The sequence below is a fragment of the Gobio gobio genome, assembly GCF_949357685.1.
Source record: "Gobio gobio genome assembly, chromosome: 9".
Taxonomy (NCBI): domain Eukaryota; kingdom Metazoa; phylum Chordata; class Actinopteri; order Cypriniformes; family Gobionidae; genus Gobio; species Gobio gobio.
This window is the reverse complement of record NC_137115.1, coordinates 15,784,460-15,809,278: the sequence shown is the minus strand read 5'-3', so window position 1 is coordinate 15,809,278 and position 24,819 is coordinate 15,784,460. Positions and strand designations below refer to the sequence as shown.

General features: G+C 37.6%; 1 protein-coding gene across 4 annotated transcripts; it reads left to right on the top strand.

The window, feature by feature from the left end:
- Positions 1-229: 229 nt before the first annotated feature.
- arpp19a (cAMP-regulated phosphoprotein 19a) lies at positions 230-19,243 on the top strand. Of its 4 annotated transcripts, XR_013817186.1 has the most exons (5): positions 233-383; positions 13,984-14,103; positions 16,852-17,369; positions 17,555-17,701; positions 18,298-19,243. XR_013817186.1 is itself a non-coding variant. In XM_079825335.1 (3 exons), exons 1-3 carry the CDS (start codon positions 339-341, stop codon positions 17,020-17,022), a joined length of 336 nt encoding a protein of 111 aa, XP_079681461.1. In that variant the 5' UTR covers positions 230-338; the 3' UTR covers positions 17,023-18,051. The 4 variants fall into 4 exon arrangements, 1 of the variants encoding a protein (XP_079681461.1); XR_013817188.1 differs by lacking the exon at positions 18,298-19,243 and having other exon boundaries at positions 230-383; positions 17,555-18,051; XR_013817187.1 differs by having other exon boundaries at positions 16,852-17,701; positions 18,298-19,242.
- Positions 19,244-24,819: the final 5,576 nt, after the last annotated feature.

Sequence of the window (24,819 nt, the reverse complement as noted above, 5' to 3'; positions counted from 1 at the left end):
TCAAATGTATTTATATATTACTGCAGTGCAGGTAAAACAATATCAACGTTATTTATATTTACATTTCTATATTTGTAGGATGAAACCTAAAACACCTATTTTTGGAGCTTTCGGATGCAATTACATCACGTGTGTTACCCCAGCAAAATGTACGTTACGTAATTACTATTCAGAAGCCCTCAACTTGCGAACGTCACGTTGCGTGGTTAATATTCATGATCCCGCCTTCAATGCTGTAGGATTGGTACAATCGTGAGCGGGCTACACTAGAGTACTCCGCAGATCAGGAGCTCAGATTGTGATATTTTAAACATCACAGACCGATTATATCAGAGTAAATGGAGGACACAAAGCCCGAGGAAACAAATGTGGAGGAGCAGAAAGTAAGTATATCATTTATATTATTAGATTAGGAAATCAAACCGTTGCAATCAGTCAGAGCTTTTTCGCTATAACATTATTTACAGACTCCTATAAGTCCGATTGAATTAAAGAGACATCGAATAAAAGGCGATTAGCGCATACAACCTGCTGTAATGTCGTTGATAGATGTGATGAATGCTTTATTTTCTATATGGTTAGTGTATTTGAGTATTGTTTAAAGCCTGCTGCTCTCCACTGATGTATAAAGGCCTTCTACCATCAAATACCAACATTCTGATTGAATTTGAGAAATGACCAGCAGTATTAAAACACCTGATAGATAAACAGACATCTATATGTTGAGATGGGATTCATAATAATGCTACAGTTGGTTTGTTTTGTTCTAGATTGGGTTGTGATGGTGTTAGCTAGCGGTTAGCATGTGAAGCTAAGTTAACTGTTGAACAGTAGGCTATTCAATATATTAAACTTAATGTGTTTTATTACCATTATCTTGTCACAGCCTGTGGATGTATACATCAGCTAAGGGAGATCCGTATGGATTTGCATAAAGACCTTAGAATGATAGAATAAAACGGCACAATCATGTCATTGTAAATAATGAATACATTCTAGAAAGTTCCTAATAAAATTTAATTTTATGCTGTCCTAAAAATGAAATGAAATTGAAAATGGTTTTAACATTTTAGCATATATGTTTTTTCTTTGTAGACTTTATTTATTTATTTTAATTGTGACTCATAATTCGACACTTAAAGGTATAGTTCACCCAAAAATGAAAATTCTGTCATAAATTATTTACCCTCATGTTGTTCCAAAACTGTAAGACCTTTGTTCATCTTTGGATATTTTTGATGAAATCTGAGAGCTTTCTGTCTCTCCGCTGACAGCTATGCAACTACCACTTTGACGCTGCAAAAAGTTAATTAAAGTAATTGTAAAACTAATCCATATGAATTGAGCGGTTTAGTCCAAATCTTCCAAAGAGAAACAATCACTTTATATTATGAACAGATTGAATTTAGGCTTTTATCCACATACAAACATGCATCAACTCACACATATATTGTGTGATGTGACATTCGATAACCAATGAGGTTCATTCTCGTGTGTTACGCAGCATGTTAAGCTTTCGCATTAACCAATGAGGTTTGTTCTCGCGCGTCAAGCAGGTTCAGTTGAGCTTCTGTTTATGGTCGCTGATCAATGTTTATATACATTCGTCCTGTTGAAAAAAAAAAATATAGCTTTTAGGAAATCCATAATGGGAAGCTAGCGCTGTGTAAGTTAGCAGAGCTGAATAAAAAGAAGATCGAAACGCTTTGATGAAATATGACGACAATAAACATGACTGCGTCAAGATATGGTGTATTTTAGAGCTGCAACTAACGATTATTTTTTCTGTCGACTAATCTAACGATTATTTTTCTGATTAGTCGACTAATCTAACGATTATTTTTCCGGATTAATCTTATGATTCTTTTTTACTGATTATTGTATTTCAAAGAGGGTAGTGAATTTGTATATTATTTTAACATGAAATCAATGAATGATGACAATATTAATTGTATGTCAGGAAGGGTAGTGTACATAGTATGCCATTTTATAATGAAATGTATATGAACACAAGAAGCTTTTTAAACATAATATATAATGATACTATTCATCATAAAATGTATACAGAGTAGGCCTAATTAGGAAAAGTTGTTTACTATAGTAGTTGAGTATGATTTAGTTATTGATTTGTGTCAATAGTAAACGAAAATGCACTTGTATTTATCTGCAAAAGGTTCACATACAGGAGCTTTCAGCATAGTTTTAATGTATAACTAGTCGTCTATTTTGAAGATACATGTGCATAAACAACGACTAAAGCTGCCAGAAGTTTTTGCCCAAACTTCAAAGACATATTTAAATGATTAAAGCTAGAGGCATATCTTAACTTTAATGTTACTTTAATCATGCAAACTACCTATATACAGCATGTTATTATGCATATGTGTTTGGGACAGAGGGGAACCAGGTCGCATTAACAGGAGATATATGCAGCCCATAATAAATAAAAGCACGAGACGTACTGGGGTCGGAGAAGAACCCCGGAAAATGTGACCGTCTGTTGCAATACACGCGCCACGGTTCAGCTGCGCGAGAGAACACTGGCAGCAGGGTTGCCAGGTTTTCACAACAAAACCCACCCATTCGTTACTCAAAACTAGCCCAAAACAAGCCCAATCGCGTTTCGGGGAGGTTCTCCGGTAAACATCGCGTTCGCGGGGGTTAAATATGTGTGGGTTTTTTTGCAGGGATGCCTGCTAAAATTCTAATTCCCGGGGCTAAATATCACATAGTTGGGATCGCTTCAACCCGCGGACTAGTGTTAATTTCGTCAGACGAGACGAGACTAAATATGTTCGTTAACGACCTTTTTTTCCATGACGAAGACGAGACGATGACGAGACTGCACCAATGTCCAAAAACACTGACTAAGACTAAATTAACATGCATTATTGTTGATGAAAAAGGACGAGACTAAAATGTTTTGCATAAAATAAAAACTAAGATAAAATCTCTCTTCATTTTCGTCTACAATTGTCTCTACTTTTACATCATGAGATGAATATTCAGCTGTTCAAAATATTCAGAAAGAGTTCCCGCTGTTGCTGGAGTACAGGTCTCTCTCAGACTCCGCCTGTCATCTCGCGGCCGCGCGCATGTGGTCACGTGGTTCCCGGAGCGCTCAATACCTCTAGCGCTGTGTCAGTATATTTGAATGGCTTAAGCCGCGTAAGTTACACAACAGCTTCACTTTACAGGTGTTTGCAGCAATTTTTGGTAAACAGTACAGCATAGTGTGCGTCAGCCACATTTACAGTATCATTTTATTATGGAGAGTGGTAGAGATCAACATTGTTAACATTAATATTAATGTTTTTCTTGTATTTAGCCCTCAGGTATTCCTTACTAATTAAGTCACACTTGTACTCATTGATGGTCAATTGTGACCATACACCTTAACTATTTCAAAAATAAATAGCCTATATTTTAATTCAATAATATTTATTGAATATTTTGAGGAGATCTTTTGGTACTAAATACTATTTGTGCAATACTTATGGTCCATTAATGATCACTTAAAATATTTTTCTTCTAATATTTTTATTATTTATATTACAATTAGTGTATTAATTAAGGTTAAAATAGAGAATTCCACTGCAAAGAGGCAAATTAGAGTCATTTTGTGGCTGGAAAAATAAAAAAATTCACTTGTAATGCCATTACCCACTGGGTGCCTGTATGGCTCTTTAATACATACACAGATCATAACTGCTTACTTATTTGTGAAATTTTGAAATGTTAATAATAGTGAATAGTAAAGAATGCAAGCAAATATAATATAACCCCAAAAAAGTGTAAAAAAACATATTTTACCTTATACTATGTACAGTAGGCTATATACATATGAATTCATACTGAATCAAGATCGAACTCGATATTTGTGCCCATCGTCTCATAAGCTAATGCTGATCTACGCTGTAAATCAACCAGTTAGCTATGGTGTTGTGGCACAAACATTATGCAGGTTATATGTACTTTATGTAACTTATTTTGCCACAAAATACATTGAGTTTTCCTTTGACTAAAGCTAGACTAAAATGACTTGACTTTTGGTCGACTAAAACTTGACTAAGATACCTTGAGTTGTCTTTTGACTAAAACTAGACTAAAATTAAGAGACTTTTAGTCGACTAAAACTTGACTAACAAAAAAAGATATGTGAATGACTAAATATGACTAAAACTAACAAGGACATTTGGCACAAGACTAAGACTAAGACTAAATTAAAAATAGGTGACAAAATTAACACTACCGCGGACATGAGACACAGCCCGCGGCAACAGTGTAGAAGTAGCCCAATTCCGCGGAAATAACCGGGACTTGGCAACACTGATTGGCAGTGTGAAAGCTCCCGCTCTCCAAACACACAGCTCCTGCTCTGCCACCGCGCGCAGTGTGAAACCGGCGTTACAGAGCGAACAAAGCACAGTTTTATTCGGCTTCTGTTTAAAGTACTCCCACACTTTTGAATGTCGCGGTCTGGCTTTATATGATAAATGATCATTTTCACTATGCCAGGGAGCAGAAGCTGCCATTATTCTAGATCTTCTGTTCCATTCTAGAACGTAAATAATGTGCCGCCGACGCGTCATTGCAGCCCTAGTGTATTTGAGTTCTTCAAGCCTTCTTGGGTATTTTCATAATAATAAAGTATGCTGTGCTGATTGACAGACTTTATTACTGTATAGAATACTATAAAATAATGCATCCTCTGCCTCATTCTGTGAAGAGAAGCCACATCAGCTCACAAACACTCGACTGACGATATGAAGTGAGTTAAAACGTGTTAATAAACGTTGTATTTTGTTGAACAACATATTACTAGTTTGTGAAGATGTTTGACACGTGTTGCTTTTTCAAACGCACATTATAAGCGACTCAAATTCGCAGTGCTTTCAGACGGAGCAGCGTTTACTACCGCTCTTCACTAACACGCTGGGCATTTATTTATTGTATTAAATTCACGGCCTTTGCACTTTCATAATCGCACATAACCCAAATTTTGCGGTTCAATTTAGATTAATCGTGCAGCCCTTACACGTCGTCTCGAACTGTTTGAGTACAATAAAGCAGACTGATATAAACAGTGAAAGTACCAGAGTTAGACTGAGTATAAGCACTCTCAAAACGCTGCTCGGCCAATCAAAAGATGTGGACCGGTGTTGTGCGAGTTTGTGACACCCCAGGGCTCTAGACTGCGACCAAAATGATCAGATTTCATTTGAGAGTGAGGAGCTGATAAGATGATTGCCAAAGAGTTGGTTTCAAAGCGAAATGTAAAAGTGCCTATTTAAGTGATTTTTGTGATCTTACTGTTTTGTTGTTGTGTTTCTCATTAAAATGGTGGGGCTAATGAACCCACCATTCAAGCAACCCGCCCCTGTTCTGGCGCTAATTAGAAACCGAAAGTAAAATATGGACGGCCAAACTGTCATTCATTCACAGACGCACACATTTACGGGCACACTGTCATTCACGGTGCGTGCCCACTGGCACCTTTTCAGTTAATTCCTATGGAAGCTTAACTTTGCTTTGCTCCACTCCGTTATGAATGCCCGAGCAGCCGTGCGCATTTTACTTTCGGTTTAGAATTATTGATTTAAAAGCCCCCGCCGGTGATTCCGGTATTACCCTTGTTGTCATCCTTTGATTAACCGGTGGGAAAATGTCCTCACCGTCACATCCCTAGTGCGAGTGCACAATGCTTCCGTACTTTGGCTGGCGCTGAGCCAGAGACACATTTAAATACACAAGTACTAGCAAAACAATACATCAGTGGTCGGCAACTGGCGGCCAAAATTGGCCCGCCAGCAATAATTTCTGTCCCGCGCCCGCAGCCAAATTATTTTGATGGTGCTGAAATAGATCTGTCATGATAGGGGAACGGAGGCCACTTAGTGACAGCTGTGCAGGTAAATCTCACTGCTGTGACTACAGGGCTCGACATTAACGCTTGTCCGCTTGTCCGGGACAAGTGGATTTTTTGAAGGGGCAAGTGAAAAATTATTTTACTTGCCCGACGGACAAGTATCCTGGTTAAAACGTCAAAACAAAAACTAACTAGAGAATCACCAAAGTGCAATAATGATTCTGCATTCGTGTAGTGTAAGTGGCGATCGATAGTGGATAATATAAACTGACGTTAACAAGGTTGTCCTGTTGAGTCTCGCGCACCCTCTCGAGGAGAAACTCGAAAACGAATGAGCGCCGCTCATACAAAGAAACTCTGTTAATATACACGGTTAAAAAATGGCTAAAATAGTTTTTATATTTATAACATATGATACAGTTAAGGAACATCACACAAACAAGAGTGTTGTTTTCCTGAATACCATCACGGCTGAAAATTACGTTGATTTCATATGCCAGTTCCATAAACAATTAACATTAAGTCACTTACATTTTAGATGCAATATGGACTGTTTTTGTTCTATTTCAGCAGCGAAAATAGTTCCAAACAAAATATCACAGCAGAACTGTAACGCATCTCACAGCAACAGCGTGTTAGTGAATGATTCAGCGTTTTTCAATGAATCGGTTGAATCAAAGATTCAATGACCTATTTGTAAACGACCGCCTAATTCTTGAATGAATCATCCGTTTGAACGAATCGACTCAATGACTCACTCATTAAGACCGTCACCTGCTGCCACCTACTGGTGGTTTAGTTTCATCTTTCCAACATTTCTTATTTGTATGTTCAAAAATATTTAAAATCTCATAACATTATTTAATGCAGTTGTAATTTTTCAGTGTAAATTTAATTTGATCGGTAACAGCCTATAGTGTCTTATTCTAATTTAATTTATAGATCCAATTTAAAAATATAAAATGAAAGCTGAAGCATATAGCCTATATTTAATAAGATTATGGAAAAATGCCCTTTATAAAAATGTAAACATGTCACAAATGTGCATATTTAAATATGTCAAAGCTGATTGAACACTGGTGACAATATTGCTTCAGAATATATTATATTTACAAAAAAAAATGTAAAGAAATCCGGACAAGATCATTTTTTTCTCGGACAAGTGAATGACAGATTTACTTGTCCGAAGGACAAGCATGTGAACAGGCTTAATGTCGAGCCCTGGACTATAACACTAGAGGTCGCAGCATTTAGCGTCCTTGTTAGATCGATCGACTCCCATGCAGAATGACCCGGGTTCGCACACCACTTGGAGCGGGATTTGCGGATTGGAGAGATTACAACAACAATTGCTGATTTTGCCTTCAAAAAAAGTATGAGAACGTTTTTGCAGCAACGTGTTTATTTTGGGATGAATTGAGAGCTTTTAATTTGAAAAGTTCTGAAAGACATTCAAAAGAGTCTGTGGAATGGATCGCTAGACACGCCTCTAAAATATGTCATGAAATGTGTGGTATGATAAAACGAACAGTGAACCATTGAAACGTTTGCTTATAACGCGGGTAGACATGTGCCGGTAAACGGTAATACGATATACTGCAATAATGAACATGCACAATATTGTTATCGTGGGCACTTCAAAATACAGTGAATAATTATTTCTTACGAATTATTCAGATTTTTAGAACGCATTTTAAGAATACTTTACCCATCAACCGTTTAAAATGAACAATATGTCAAAGAGGAACACGCACCGATGTAAACAAACCGCGCATGAGCCGAGCACATGGCGGAAGGAGTGAAGGACATGCCCTGAATGAAGCGCACATTCACTCTCTGACAGCAGAGGGCGCTGACGGAACAGCAGAAATGCAGCCGTTTCCCCTGTAATCCTCGTAAACAAATCTCATCACATAACCAAATACTTAGGCCCAATCCCATTTCTACCCCTTAGCCCTTCTCTTTCCCCTACCCCTTCGTTTTGCGCGTTCACGTGAAGGGGTAGGGGTGTCTCGATTTGAACACATATTAATAATAGTTAAAATATATATATATCTGGTCATCCTTCATAACGCAGTCGATATTTACAATACATATCATCTGTAAACTCTCGCGTTACCAAGGCAACGACTGACTTGACGTATAACGTATGAACATAAGATCAGTAGATAACGAAACCATCTCTGTACCGGCCGGCTCGGATCAGCACGGAATGGAACGGTTAATAAACAAAGAGAACAGTTTGGTCCAATGGAAAAGCGGCTTCACTAGTCTTGTATGTTCTGTATCATTCTGTATCATCTTAGGAAACTCTGGCTCATATGTTTTTGAACTGAAAACGAGCAACATTTTATTAAGTCCAAATACAGCGCAAAACTCTGTTGGGAGTGAGTAATTTGTTAAACGTGCTCGCGCCTGATTTCTGTTAGATATAGCCTACGCACTTCATTGCTGTTCATACTGGTTAAATGTCACAGGATTTTATAATAAAAGAAACGGGGTATGATGAGGTGTAATGGTATAGTAGTGGTGTCCCATTTCTTAGGGGAATATTTTCACCCCTACGCCTTGGCACTCTGTTTCAAGGGGCAAGGGGAACAGGTAGGTGTAAGGCTAGGGTAGGGATGGCTCGATACCACAATTTTGGCTTCGGTACGGTACCACAATCTAATACCGAAGTACCAATATTAAATCGATACCATACAGGGTCTGAATTTTGATGCGGGTATTGCGCATAATTTTACTCACTCTTGCAAGTTTTGGGTTTATGAAGCGGGAAATTACCGCAAATGTTTATTATTAAATTAATCAACTAAGATTATCACATTAATAAGTCATTTGGAAACTTTTTTGTAAGTAATTTCAGCATTACTGCGCGTCTCCATTCTCTCAAAATGAGCAAATTGCTTCTGGCTTCAAAAGACATCATGCATGGACTATAAAAGCAGTCTGCACGCTCAGATTCAACACTTTCGCTTCCGTTGCGGGACAGCTGACGGAAATCACTGCTCACGTCTTTTTAAACCTCGCCAATTTGAACATGCAAGCGATTTTATAGCATTTCGTAATACATATGGGATGAGAGCTCTTTGAGAGAGAGCTTTCTTTGCGCTCATGCCAACAACAAACACACACACACACACACACACACACACACACACACACACACACACACAGGCCTAAAGAGCTCAGGCCTAAAGAGCTCGCGCATTCCAAATTAAATTGTTTTTCCTCAGTCAAATACGCACAAAATTATGTCAAAAATGTCAATCTTTAGTGAGTAGTCACATAAACAGAGTTGGTTATGTCTTTCGCGGATGTAAATAGTGCAATAGTATGCGTGCAAATATTAGGTCAAAAGTAACGTCACTGGTTGAAACGAACGCTGGAGATTTCATTATATTTAAACGATACGATCTTATGTATGTGCGTTAATCAGTGTTAAAAGAAAAATGTCTAAATTAGATCGTTAGAATTATGCACTCAGCTGTCGATCTCATAATGTCTTACAAGTCAGGAATTAAGTGACCGATGCTTGGCAAGGTTTGATGGTTCTTCAGCAGTTTTATAAGCAAAGTAATTCCAAGTTTCACGTCTACTCCTCTCTTTTTTTAATGAGTTTTGTGCGTGTTGAGTGAGATTCAACTGCTGTATTCATCTTGTTCTGTTGCCACATTTGCCGGTTTCACGTCAGTTTGGGTAGCGCGCTGCCACCTAGCGGTGTACTTCGGAACAGCAGCATATACCGAAATGAGCAAAATCATGATATCGTACCGTTTGAAATAAAATATATACCGGTATTTTTCCAGTACCGGTATACCGCGCATCCCTAGGCTAGGGGAAGGCGAAGGGGTATAAAACAGAATTGGGATGGGGCCTTAATACTTAAAGACTTAAGGTTATTCATTTTCAAACTTAAACATTTTATATTTTAATCTGGACTAAATTACATGCCCTAGATATTGTTTGAATATGTTCTGATTGTTATTCAGTCGCACACTTTACAATAAGGCTCCATTATTTAACATTAGTTCATTCATTAACAAACTGACAATGAAAAATACTTCTAAAACATGTATTAATCTTAATTAAATGTAAATTTCAGCATTTAATAACACATTATTAATATCAAAAGTTGTAACTGTATTATTTAATGGACCTGAGCTAACACTGACTAACAGTTGCTTTTTTAACTAACATTATCAAAGAATAATAACTGTTCAAATGTAGCTATTCGCTCTTTGTTGATGTTAATGCATTAACTAGTGAGACCTTATTGTAAAGTGTTACCTATTGTTCTTTATAATTCTTTAACTCTTTAATCTGTTTTAAATATTTGTTTACTTTATAAATTTGTGTGTATTGCTTTAATGTATTTAAACGTTTGGTTCTTTTGTAATAAGAAAGTTATTAAACCTGTTTTTTTGCAACGAATTTTAATATCGTGATAATACCGTATACCGTGATAAAAGCTTCAGCAATTAAACGCAACACTGAAATTTGATACCGGCACATGCCTAAACGCAGGGCATCAGCACCAACACATGAACAAAAACAACTCAAATTCAGCTTCCTTTTTATCAAAAATATTGACAAGACAACCAGCAAAAAAAAAGGTGCCATGCTTCGTCTCGTGGTGCTGTCTGATATTATATTCTTTATAAAACAGCAACAACTTCGTTCACAAAACCAGGTAGGATGAACGCAGTTGTCTTTCCATTCTTCTTTTTATGCCCTATTTTCGCTGTTGCCTTTCCTCTTTAGACTCTTTGATAGTACCATTTTCTCTCACCGGCTAGCTAACAATAAAAAAAATGCCGTTTACTACGTGAGGATGACAAGGAATAATTCTGAGAGTAAAAGTAGACTACGTCAAATAATTATTACAGTAAGTTAGGCTGCATTGTGTAACAAGCAAATTAAAATTCACATTTATTATTCACAATATGGAAAGAGGAAATAAAACATAGTTCGTTAAGAGCATGACTCAAACATGCCATTAATGGGCTTATTGAAGTCCTCTTTTATTTTTTTGAGTTATTTTTATCCATTCTGCATCTCCCACATATGTGTGTTGTTCAGCAAGGTGGTCTGTGTTGCAAGTTGGTGAATGAAGATACTTAGGTTACGTGTCACTACTGCTTATTAATTTGTCAATTTTTACAGAGTAGCTCACTACCAGTTACAAAAGGCACTGTAACAGTATGTCAACAGGCAATTGTAGTTGCATTTTCCATAAATTAATCAATTATCCCTTGACTAAAGTCCTGTTTTCACCGAAATTACCCGGAACAATTTGTACCGGGAACTTTTTCCCCCCAGACCGGCTACTGTCTGCATTTCCACTGCGGTCTAAAGTACCGTGAAGATTAGGCAAATTAGTCCAGTGATGTAGGACTGCGCGCGACTGCTCCTCCCAGTCAGCGAAGGAGAGTAATCATTTTTGTGCAACACTGTCTGCAACAATAACAAGTATGGAGGAGATTCAAGCTGTGCTGCACTGCTTTTGCTGGTTATGTATTGGTTTACTAAAGAGGTAATTAACAAAATGGCAGAAAAGAGATGAGCACTGATACTAAAGCGTATTCTGAAAGCTTGTAAAGCTAGATTTAAAATAAGACAACGCATGTTATTATCAGCTATTACGGACATTGACCGTGCGATCGCTGAGACAATCTGCGCCATCGGACAGAAAGAGCAAGACTGATATTTACTGAACGCAGAACGAACCTCGCAAAAGACTTTTAAAAGTGCCGGTTGAAATAAAATGCAGCGTGAACTCAACCAATCAGCATGTTCAGCGCCCAAGTCCCACTCCCGAAAGTTCCTGCACTTTGAAAAAGTACTACCTTGCAAACAGGGCCGTTTGGCGGGGGAAATATTTACCCGGAACTTCATTTAGACCCTGGTTCCTGCGGTACAAAGTACCACCCCAAAGTTCCTAGTTCCCGGGGAAAGTTCTTGCGGTGGAAACGCGGCTTATGTTCTGGCCCGCCATCTAGTGGCAATTTTTTTTTTGGGCCCGATGCCAAATTTAGTTGCCCCCTGCAATACATTATAGTTTGTAAAATACACAGTGATGTCTATGGAAGAGGCAATAACAATCCAATAACATCGTGATATATTCATATCAGATACACATTGTGTAAGTAACTATAAAGTTTACTCTATTTTTCTACCACTTTACCGGCCACTTACTTTCATGTATTTCAGGAAAAGTGGATGAATTGACGTTGTAAATCTGACAGATCTGATTCTCTTAACTGCGGCGCAAACTAACATGGCGACGCCCATCACGCATTATACATCAACATGATCATTATATTTTTTCAACAACAAAACACGTCACTTGCATGTATTTGAGTATCGGAATATCAGGTAGTTGATGACATAGCCAGCAAGTTTGTGAATTGTTTGAATAAAAAAGGAAAAAATTTAAATAAAAGCGGATCTGTCATACAGCGCTTTTGTGGCTGCAGTGTGTCACGTGAAGTGCATGCGTCGTCATGAAAAATATTACTTTCACAAAATAACACCCATGGCAATAAGGTCATTATGATTAATATTAAAAAAAGGGTGCGACCAAATTGTAAGTCGGTGCGACCAACTGAGAAAGTTAGTCGCACCAGAGCGACCAGTGGGAAAAATTAGTCTAGAGCCCTGCACCCCCAGAATCCTTTTCCTCTATGCCTGTTTAAAAACTTAACACATTATATGGATATCTTATTCTAGCTAATCAAAAGAGCTTTTTCTTAACCATGTAGTGCTATGCCAAGCTAGTAGGTTAAGTAGTTCAAGGCTCGACATTAAGCCTTGTCACGTGCTTGCTGCTTGTCCTTTGGACAAATAAATCGGTCATTCACTTGTCCGAGTAAAAAGTTGCTTGTCCAGAAAAAAATTGATTTTTTGGGGCGTAAATATAACTTATCCTAAAGAAATATTCTCATCAGTGTTCTATCAGCTTTGACATATTTAAATTTGCATATTTGTGACATTTTAAATGCCCTGAGGGCATTTTTAAAAACCTTTCTAAAGGGCATTTTTTTCTAATCTTATAATGCTTCAACTTAAATTTTTTTTTTTTTTAATTAGATAAGACGACACTATTAGGTTGTTACTAATCAAAATAAATCCCTTACACTGATAAATTAACTGCATTAGGGCTGCACAACTAATCGATAAAATCCATAATCGATGATGAAAATAATCGACAAGGAATTTGGTTGGCGATTAGCTGCGTCTGCGCGCTATGCGCGGAAACATCAGCCAGTCATGTTGCGTTACAGCAGTTACCCATTTCTAATGAACAAAACACGTATGGAAAATAGCAGAGGACAACGAGTGAGCTGCTGCAGGAATGGTACATGATCCACGTTGTCCGAAACATGAGAATTTATATTTATTAGCTCTTCAAACAAAAGCAAGCATTACCTTTAGGGCCAAGTGTTTTCCTTACAATTTACGGTTGTATCCTTATCTCTTAATGTTAGAAAGTTCTGCGAGTATTTCCATTTAGCATATTCTGACAACAAGTTAGTCTTATTAGTAAACTTCACAGAGCTAAACGAACATGCGCGTCTAACAGACGGAGCGCAGTATAATAGGAGCGCAATCTTTCTGACTAAAACACACATTTTGCTAAAATGTTTTGTTAGAAACTAATTTAAAAATTCTACATGCAACACGAGGAATCATATTTATGAGAGCAGTAACAGTAAATGCACTGTTGTAATAGCCCATTAATGGCATATAATTACTATGTTCAGACGAGTGAATAAATGTGTTCTTCATACGGCGTACAAGTTTACATTTTGTGCTTTTGTTTATCATTTTTGATTTGTTTTAATTTCTGCTTTAAAATAATAAGCAATCAGTTGTTCTTCTGTTTGTATTTGTAACTTGTATTTGATTATAATGTACAGCATAGCCTACATGGATACATTCACTATATTTGTTTTTATATTGTGATTTATTAATTGCTGAAAAGTAACTTGTGATCCACATTGACGTTACACCTTTTGTGAGTCATTGAGATATTTAAAAAAAAAATTAATGGTTGCCAGTATGACCTAAATGTTTCTAAATATGTGAGTGATGTGTGTGTTTTCTCTCAGGATGAGGAGAATAAGATCTGTGCAGAAAAAATGGAGGAAGCCAAACTGAAGGCCAAATACCCTCACCTCGGTAATAAACCCGGAGGATCCGATCTGCTCAGAAAAAGACTGCAGAAGGGGGTGAGATACACTGACAGTAGAACATCACAGCCTCATGTGACATGAGTCATGAGCTACAGATAGCATGAGAACTGTGTTACGAATAGGAGTTCTGGTCATGGACATACTCTACCAGTCAAAAGTTTAGAATGATTATGATTTTTTAAATATTTTAAAAGAAGTCTCATATGCTCACCAAGGCTGCATTTAATGGATCACAATACAGTAAAATACAATACATTTTGTAATTCGATTCGATTTTGGCTATATATCAGGGACAATACATGGCAAATTTTCTCAAGGAAAACAAATCTCTTAACTAATGCTGTAAACTATGGGAGTTAGTCGGTACTACATCCTACTATAATATTGAAGGTAAAAATGTACTGAATTGTATACAAACACTTAATTTACACTAAATAGTTTTTTTTTAATAATAATAGTTATAGTATTAACTTTGCAATCACATAATCATAGTTTTACTCCAATTATTTTCATTTTTATATATATTTCTTTTTTTTACAATTATCTTATAGCCTAGCCAACAGTTGAATAAGAATCCAACCTAGTTTTACTAGGTATATAGTAAATATATTTGTTTCTTCTTAGCCAAAGTGTTCCCTGAAAGGCTGCAACAAGAGTATTCTCTGTCTAGAGCGCACAACTACACGAGCTTATATGGAAGAAGCGCATGCCTGAGCTTGCATTCTGGGTTAAGATGCGTTGGTTTGACATTGTGGAAAATAGAATAATAGAATCAAAATGTATTAAGCCTTTTTACCCGTTAGGGATGTGACGATGAGAGAATTTTTCCTCACCGTCACATTACAATGCTGCACTGTGCAGCCGTGAAAGAATGAAAATGCGGCCGTGCACATTTTAGTTTTGGTTTTGAATTAGCGCCAATTCGGCTGTGGTTTACTTGAAATGGTGGGTTCATTAGCCTATTATTAATAAATGAAAAACACAGAAACAAAACAGTTCAATGACAAACTCCCTTAAATAGGCGCTTTTACATTTCGCTTTGAAACAAAATCTCCGGCAATCATTTTATCATTCAGCTTCTCACTCTCGTGATGAATGAAATCTGACTCTCGTTCGGCTCACGCTGCACGTTCAGTTTTTAATTCTCTAACTGAACTAAATTATTTTTTACTACTAAAATATATCAAAACGACGGTGGGCGCGGTGCCGCGGTGGGCAAGTGATGTAACCGGTGTTATGCCTGAACACCGGTAACACTGACTATCACAGCAAGCCAATTACCCGTTATTATCAATCTAAATGAATCTACTGCGAAATATAGGAGCTTGTGCTGGGACGTAACAGACCTGTGTGTTTTGTATCACTAGTGAAGTGTCCATTCTTGGAGCATATAAGCTCGCCAGATTCCTGTCGAGATTCCTGCCTTTATTAGAGAGAAGAATATGTTCAGCCCCCTCCCTCCGAAGCTTCGAATATTCGGTGTTGATTACAGCTTCGAAGCTCAAAAAATGGTATTCGGACCAGCCCTAACGTTTTTATAGCCTAATAAATGTTGAAATTGGTATAGCTTTCAATTATACTGTAATGTTGAATGTCTATCATTTAATGTTTAAAAAAAATCAATTTCATAGAGACATCAGTACCAGTATTAATATCAGTGATACTGGCCTTCGTTTATAAAAATCACAAATATTTAAAAAAATAAGTTGTCTTTAAGTTGTTTCTAAATTAATTTGGAGAGTAGCTGTGAAATTATTACAATATAAAAATATTAAAAACTCTAAACTTAAATTAATTATAGAAAAAATTTGCAATTTATTATTTATTTATTTTTTCATTGATTGACAGCACTAAATATAACATTCCTGTGATGGCGAAGTTGAATTTTCTGTATCATTATTCCAGTCTTCAGTGTCTTAGAATCCTTCAGAAATCATTCTATGTTGATTTGGTGCTCAATTTTTTTATCAATTATCATTGCTCAATGATTAATAGTGGTTCTTATTACCAAAGTTGAAAGCTTAATATTTGTTGTGGAAAATGTGATGCATTGTTTTTTCAGGATTCTTTGTTGAATAGAAAGTTTATTTGAAAAATAAATCTTTTGTAAAATGTTTTCTCACTTTTGATCACTTTAATGTGTCCTTGACGAATACAATTATTAATTTCGTTAAAAAAAAGACAACAACAACAAAACTTACCCTAAACTTTTGAAAGGTAGTATATCATAGTTTCCACAAAAATATCAAGCAGCAAAAACTGTTGTCTACATTGATAAAAATAATACATGTTTCTTGAGCACCAAATCATCATATTAGAATGATTTCTGAAGGATCGTGTGACACTGAAGACTGGAGTAATGATGCTGAAAATTCAGCTTTGCTTCCCAAGAATAAATTACATTTTAAAAATGTATTCAAATAGAAAACAGTTATTTTAAATGGTAATAATATTTCACAATATTATTGATTTGACTCTCTTCTTTTTTATTAAGTAAATGCAGCCTTGGTGAGCATAAGAAACGTCTTTCAAAATTGTAATTGTTCTGAACTTTTGACTGATATTGTAGACCAATGCCTCTGATATGGGAGTAAAATGGCCTCTACCCTGTTGCTCACGACATTAAAATGTGTTTTTGCTAACCATTGTTTCAATCCCATTCAGTGGCATGAATATGTTTGCGTATATTTACAGTGTAGCAACATCTTGGAGCAGATTTAAAACACATACTGTGCCATAATTCACTCATGCAAACAAATTCTCCTCGACTGCTTTCTTTCCCAGCCAAAGTACTTTGACTCGGGTGACTACAACATGGCGAAGGCCAAGATCAAGAACAAGCAGCTTCCAGCGGCACAGACGGAGAAGGCCGAGATCACCGGAGACCACATCCCCACCCCTCAGGACCTGCCGCAGAGGAAACCCTCTCTGGTGGCCAGCAAACTGGCTGGCTGATACCTGCTGCTGCTGTCCTTCACTCCACACTCCCACTTCCTGTCTCGTCATCCACATTTATCTCTGACCCTGCATTCCTGCCCTCGTCCTCTTTTGTTTCCTGTCTTATCTGAAAATACACTGAATATTCAAGGGTTGCAGATGTTACAGAGCTGTAATGCCGCACTGTGAGATGGGTTGGGTCGTGGCTCCAAAGGCGGAAAAAATTCTCAAAGGTCCTCTGATATTTTAAATGTCGTAGTATGTAGTTGAAAGTGTACATATTTGCTAGTGAGTGAGGGCAAACAGCATTTTAGAAGATGTTTTGCATTTAATTCTAACCATTCCTGTATTACCCACTGCTTAGAGCCGAGGTCTTCAACCCTGCTTCCGGGGACACACCGTCCTGCAAAGTTTATATCCAACCTGCTTTAGCACAACTCTGTCACACCAATGTGATTTTTAAATGATCCTGAAGAGCTTGATTAGCTGGTTCAGGTGTGTTTGATTAGGGTTGGGTCTGCAGGAGCTGGGTTGAAGACCTCTGGCTTAGAGGACTATAGGTCACCAAAAAATGAAAATTCTGTCATTATTTACTCAATGCATATGGATATAGTTCCTCTTTTCAAATGGAAGATGTTTAGCGGAATGTCCAAGCTGCTCTTTTTCAAACAAAGAAGGTCTGGGCTGTAGAGCTTCAGTACAGCAAATATTCCTCATGACTTGTATCTTTGAAACCATACAATAACCCAGAATTCAAATGTTTTGTTACAATCAGTCATGAGAAATGCAGCAACCATTAGCATTTGGCACCATAAAAATAAAAAAAATAGTGCTAGGCGATTGATTAATCGTATCCAAAATAAAAGTTTGTGTTTACTTAATATATGCGTGTGTACTGTGTATAATTATGTGTATATATAAATACACACATGCATGTAAATATTTAAGAATTTTTTTATATTCATTTATAAAATATTTATATAAAAGAAAAAAACAGATACAAAGCACGCACATCAATGGCAAAAAATTTGCTCAAAATGGGTGCTCAACAAGAAAAAAAACAGGAAAAAGTCAGTACACCATGGCTCCAAAACATGTAAAAATTACATAATGCGTGCTTGAAACGTTGCCACCTGTGTGGGAGTCTAGCATTCATTTTTTACATGTTTTGGAGCTGTGGTGTGCCAACTTTTTCCTGTATAAATTATATAAATATATATACAGCATATACATGCAAATATTTCTTAAATATATACCTGTGTGTATTTATATATACATAATAATTATACACAGTACACACACATATATTATGTAAACACAAACTTTTATTTTGGATGCGATTAATCGATTGCCCAGCGCTAAAACAAAAATCAAACATCAAACCAAGTCTAAATATGCATGAATGGGATTTTTGGTTAACACTTTACATAAGGTCCCATTAGATAACATTAGTTAATAATTTATTAATACGTTTGTTCTAGTATTTATGGATCTTACATTTAGTTAAATACAGCTGTTCATTGTTAGTTCAAAATTAGAAAATGCTATTTTTTTATTGTTGGTTCATGTTTAACTAATGTAGTTAACTAATGCGAACAAATGGAACCTTATTGTAAAGTGTTACAGCTTCTTTTTTTCTAACGAATTACAATGTATGGCTTTAGAAGACTGAAGATAACATCAGAGTAAATTAAATCAGAATTTTCATTTCAGAGTGAACTTTTCCATTAATTATGGAGTTAAGTGCTTGAATCAATGAATTGAAAGTAATCTCTAATAATGTGGTTGATCTGCACCCCATTTCTTTGATGAGAATGCTTGTTTGTTTTTGTCATGCTTCAGCTTTAAGTGGAGGACACCCGGTTAGTCATGTTTGATAGCATGTAATGCAGATCTCTGAGGCTGCTGTCATCTTGCCTTGTATTATAGAGCTTAAAGCCTTATAATGATGTAGTGCCAACACACAGATTGGCAAGCAGTTCTAGAACGCCACGTTCATACATCATTTGTGTCTGTTTGTAGACACCAGGCAGTGAGGATACGTCTCCACCTTCTGATGTGTAATAAACTCCATGAGATCTCCTGTACATTGTCTTCTATGCAGATGAGGGAGACAGTTGCCTGTCGGCTCCTCACACCACATTGTCGCACTACAGTAAATTGTCCACGGTTTGCATGAGCATAAACTGTGGCTGCTTTTGAGCCATTTTGACTTGTAAATAAAATAGTTTTGCAATCCTTCTGTGGTTTTGAGTCTTTTTTTTATCAGCAAAAGATCTGTCCTGATTCAAATACAAATATGGTCCCATTATTTTAACTAGTGCGTAACATGTTAAGGGGTTAGTTCACCCAAAAATGAAAATAATGTAATTTATTACCCACCATCATGCCGTTCCACACCCGTAAGACCGTTCATCTTCGGAACACAAATTAAGATCATTTTGTTGAAATCTGAAGGCTCAGTGAGGCCTCCATAGAGACCAAAGCAATTTGCGCACTCAAGATCCATTCATGTACTAAAAACATATTTAAATCAGTCCATGTGAGTACAGCTGTAATCAGCCGGCTGGGGATGAAAACTTTTTGAATTTGAAAATCAAGGTAAATTGTACTCAATTTGTCTTCTGGGAAACATGCAAGTATCTTTCTGATGCTTCTAAAGGGCAGTACTAGATGAAAAAAAAAAAAGATATTTAAATAAAATAAGAAACATTTGGACATCTTCATCCTGTTCAAAAGTTTTCACCCCTGGCTCTTAATGCATTTTGTTTCCTTCTGGAGCGTCAGTAAATGTTTGAACCTTTTTTAATAGTTGTCCTCAGTGTGAAAAGATGGATCTCAAAATTATACAGTCACTGCTGGAGAGGGTTCAACTGTGCAAAAGATGGTGGAAAACTGAAGAATGTGCAGGACCTGGAGCATTTTTTCTAATGAACATTGGACAGTTTAACTGCTCAGGACAAACAAGAGACTCATGAACAACCATCACAAAACAAACACAGCCGTGGATCATCCAGGGAACGACACACAGCACTGAGACTCAATGGTTCATAAACTTTTGAACGGGACTTTTTTGTCTTGTGGACTGTATGTAAACATTTTTTATATAAAATATCTTATTCAGGACAGTACTAAATAAAAAATAACATATTGTATGATCTCGTTTATTTGGTTAAAATTATTCACATTTTAACAGATTCTGCAAGTGGTTCACATGCTTTTTCATGCCACTGTATATATATATATATATATATATATATATATATATATATATATATCAATGTTAAGTGGTCTCTTAATTTTTTCCAGAGCTGTATATATATTGTATGTTTTTTTTTTTTTTTTACAAAAATAGCTTTAAGATTGAGATAAGAAATCTTGTGAAAGTGATTTTATGATTAAAACAAGAACAAATATCTGCCAATGGGTCCATAAAAATCAACTTAATTCAAATGCAAGTCATTTTCATACCCAATGACAAATATTTGTTCTTGTTTTAAGCATGAACTCACTTTTGTTCAATTTCTCAGAAAACAAGACTTAATTTCTTAATGTCATTAAATGTATCTGGATCGAAGGATGTTGTGAATTTTAGCTGGAAAACAAAAATCCAGAGGAAGAACGTCATTTTTTGCAGTGCATGCTATTTCATTTTGCAATTACATTTAGGGCCCTATTTATTTTTTTGCTTTATAGTTTATTCTGTTTAGAATTTTCTGGACTCTGGTTTAAAGGTTTGGTTAAAGGTGAACTATTCCTTTAAGTGTTCTGAATAACTTTAGATTTTTTCATCCAAAATTTGACAAATTCCGTGTCATTCTGCATTATAAAGTAAATTCAATTTTAATTAATGTATTCTGCAATTCCGTCCATGTTTTCTGCATCGCAGAAATCATAACGCCCTAATTTAATGATATGATATTGAATTTACGACCTTCTGCTCCAATTTAAGACATTTTTAAGGCCTTAAAGCTCTAAGCCATGTCACACGTTTTTTTTGGCCAAAACATTTTTTGTCACATACAGCAAACATCTCGCTATCCGCTAGCTGCCTGTCCCCTGAACACACTGTAAAAAAAATGCGGTCTCTGTAGTCCGCGTAAGCTCCACAAACTGCAACTAAAACAAACGCGGGCAGTCTGGACAACGAAACATAACAAAGTGCTCCAGCCAATAGACGGTTTCAACGGCAACAACATAAACAAACGTTACTGCGCATGCGTGCTTTTGTGGCCCAAACTTAACTTCCGGTAGACGTCCGCAAAGCTGTTTTGCACTCCGTGATAAAGGCACATTTAAATATTTTGCGGGAAACATAAATCCGATCATTTATCCAGATGGCGACCACTTGATGTGAACAAATGTAAACTCGCTGTGTCCTGATTGACTTTGCCAAGTGTGAACGCAGCCAGAATAAGTTACCTATAGAGTAGATTATTTCTAAGTAAATTACATTAGACATACAGTCTAAATTACACTAGACGCTGCTCTCGTATGACTGGATATTTATGAAACATTTAAGGCTTTTTGGTGAGTCGCACACACTGTTTTTGAGCTGGTGTCATATTCTCTTTGCTTGATCGTTAATATTTATATCATTTTATCCAAGAATAGTACGTCAAAAATGTGTTTCTACTGAGTAGTGCGCCTTACTATCCCCTTGCCAGACCGATAAACTAACACAGACCGGAAGTTAACTTCGGGCCAGGCGCGTAACAGTGGACACGCGCGTACGTCCGATGAAACCGTCTATAGCCGGCAAGATTGATTTCCACCCCCAAATCATTCTTGTTGGCTATTGGCTGGAGCACTGTTTGTTATGCTTCGTTGTCCAGACTGCCCAGGAGGAGATGTTTGCTGTATGTGACAAAAAAAATTTGGCCTAAAAAAACATGTGACATCGCTTAGAGCACCTTTAAATTGTGGAAGGTCAAATTAAAACTTTTTAAGACCTGCAGAAACCCTGTGAAAGTGCAAAAGGGCATAATTTGGCAGCAGGCGTGGTGGGTCAGGGATATGACGAACATTGGGGAGTCAGTCAGTCAGTCAGTCAGTCAGTCTAAACATACAAAATAGACAATGGACAATATTATGTATGTACAGATATGTTAGGCTATATAAAATGCAAGGGAATGTGAAATGTAAGTATGTAAGTATGAGTATAAATAGTGTTTGTATTGAATATGTTTTTTGCCCAGTGGGGGCATTTAACTGTTCGTGAGGAGGGATGAAACGTTTCCTGGTTGTTCAGTGCTTTGTGGCGCTGACTAGACAGCAACAGTTAAAAGAGGAAGTTGCCAGGATGTGAGTGGATCAGAGTTGCCAGCCCTTTTACTCTCTCTGGATGAGTACAGTTCTTGGAGAGTGGGAAAGAGATGCTTCTCTCAGCAATCCAGATATCCACTGTAGTCTTCTGAGTTCTGATTTGGTAGCTGAGCCGAACCAGACAGTTATAGAAGTGCGGAGAACAGACTCTGACTCCAGAGTAGAACTGCAAAGAGGCAGTTCCTGTGGAAGGTTGAACTTCCTCAGCTGGCCTTTTTCAGAATGGAGCCTATGTGAGTGTCCCATTTCAGGTCCTGACTCCTGAGAGATGGTAGTGCCTACTGCAAACTTCAGGAGTTTGACAGAGGGGTCTTTTGCGGTGCAGTCGTTGGTGTACAGGGAGAAGAGCAATGGGGAGATGGTGCAGATGTTGGATGTGAATTTTCCCAGCCTCACTAGCTGCTGCATGTCTGTTAAGCCGCGTTTCCACCGAAATTACCCGGAACAATTTTTACCAGGAACTTTTTTACAGGAACTTTTTTTCCCCCAGATCTGCTACTGTCTGCGTTTCCACTGCGGTCTAAAGTACCGTGAGGATTAGGCAAAATAGTCCGGTGATGTAGGACTGCGCGAGGCTGCTCCTCCCAGTCAGAGACGGACAGGAATCATTTTTGCGCGATACTGTCTGCAACAATAACAAGGAGATGCAAGCAGCGCTGCTTTTGGTAGTTATGTATTGTTTTAGAGACGAGCACTGATACTAAAGCGTATTCTGAAAGCTTGTAACGCTACTTTGGACATTGACCGTGAGATGGCTCAGACGAACGCGCGCCATCGGACAGAAAGAGCAAGACTGATATTTACTGAACGCAGAACGAACGAACCTCGCAAAAGACTTTTAAAAATGCCGGTTGAAATAAAATACTGCGTGAGTTCAACCAATCAGCATGTTCAGCGCCCAAGTCCCATCCCCGAAATTTCCCGAACTTTGAAAAAGTACTACCCCGGTAGCAGGGCCGTGTGGAGGGGGAAATATTTATCCGGAACTTCATTTAGACCCTGGTTCCTGCGGTCGAAACACACCGAGTACCACCCCAAAGTTCCTAGTTCCTGGGGAAAGTTCCTGCGGTGGAAACGCGGCTTTAGAAAGTTGAACATCCACTGACAGATGGAGGTGGGTACAGAGAGCTGGGTTAGTGTAATCAGGAGGATATCTTGGATGATGGTGTTCAGCCGAGCTGAAGTCCACAAACGGGATCAGGATGTTGCAGGATGCAGTCCCATGTTGACTACATCATCCACAGACCTGTTTGCCCGATAGGCAAACTGCATGGGGTCCAGCAAGGGTCCAGTAATGTCCTTCATGTGGGCCAGCAAAAGTCTTTCAAATGACTTAGTGATCACACACATAAAGCAGGGTTTAAAGCAGGGTTTCTTTGGGATGGGGATATTTGGTGGAGCATTTGAAGCAGGAAGGGACTTCGCATAGCTCCAGTGATCTGTTGAAGATCTGTGTTAAGACAAGTGCCAAGATTCAAGATTCAAGATTCAAGAGTTTTATTTGTCACATACACAGTTATATACACAATATACAACTGGCAGTGAAATGTAAACAGGTCCGCTCCATGGACAGTGCAAATAACAGTTACAAGAAATTAAATAGAAATAGAATAAAATTAGAATAAAAAGTATTAACATAAGTAGAATTATAAATAAATCAAGTAAAAGATAAAAATAGGAAATAAGATTAAAAAAAATATATAAAAAAAAAAATATGTGGATATGATAAGTGAGATAAACTGTAGACTTAAAAATAAGTGGTTAACATAAAATATATAATATGTATATATAAAGAAGTATAATGTGCAAGGTTTATTACAGGTTGTTACGCAGTAACAATAGGGACGTAAAGTGCAGTGCAATTGCAGTATGTGGATGTTAATGTTAAAAGACTGTATGTTTATGTGTGTGCGGGGGTGAAGTGAGTCACGTGACTGAGTTCAGGAGTCTGATGGCCTGGGGGAAGAAACTCCTCCTGAGTCTTTCAGTCTTTGCCATCAGGCTACGGAAGCGCTTACCAGATGGCAGCAGGGTGAAGTGAGAGTTTGCAGGGTGATTAATGTCTCTGATGATTTTAGTAGCTCTACCTCTGCAGCGTTTGGTGAAGATGTCCTGCAGAGACGGGAGAGCTGAGCCTGAGATGCGCTCGGATAAGCGCACCACTCTTTGCAGGGCTTTGCAGTCGTGACTGGTGCTGTTCCCGTACCACGCTGTGATGCACTGAGTCAGGACACTTTCTATCGCCCCTCGATAGAAAGTTTTCAGGATGGCTGGTGAAACCCTGAATTTCCTCAGCTGGCGCAGGTGGTACAGTCTTTGCCTGGCTTTTTTCACCTGTGTCTGGATGTGTGTAGTCCAGGTCAGATCCTCGGAGATGTTCACACCCAGGTATTTGAAGCTGCTCACTCTCTCTACCGGTGTCCCGCTGATCATGAGAGGGGAGTATGACCGATGCTGTCTCTTCCTGAAGTCCACAATCAGTTCTTTGGT

Coding starts and splice junctions, on each gene's coding strand:
- arpp19a (XM_079825335.1), top strand. CDS start 339: ATGGAGGACACAAAGCCCGAGGAAACAAATGTGGAGGAGCAGAAA. Junction 384..13,983: donor CAAATGTGGAGGAGCAGAAA/GTAAGTATATCA, acceptor GTTTTCTCTCAG/GATGAGGAGAATAAGATCTG. Junction 14,104..16,851: donor GAAAAAGACTGCAGAAGGGG/GTGAGATACACT, acceptor TTTCTTTCCCAG/CCAAAGTACTTTGACTCGGG.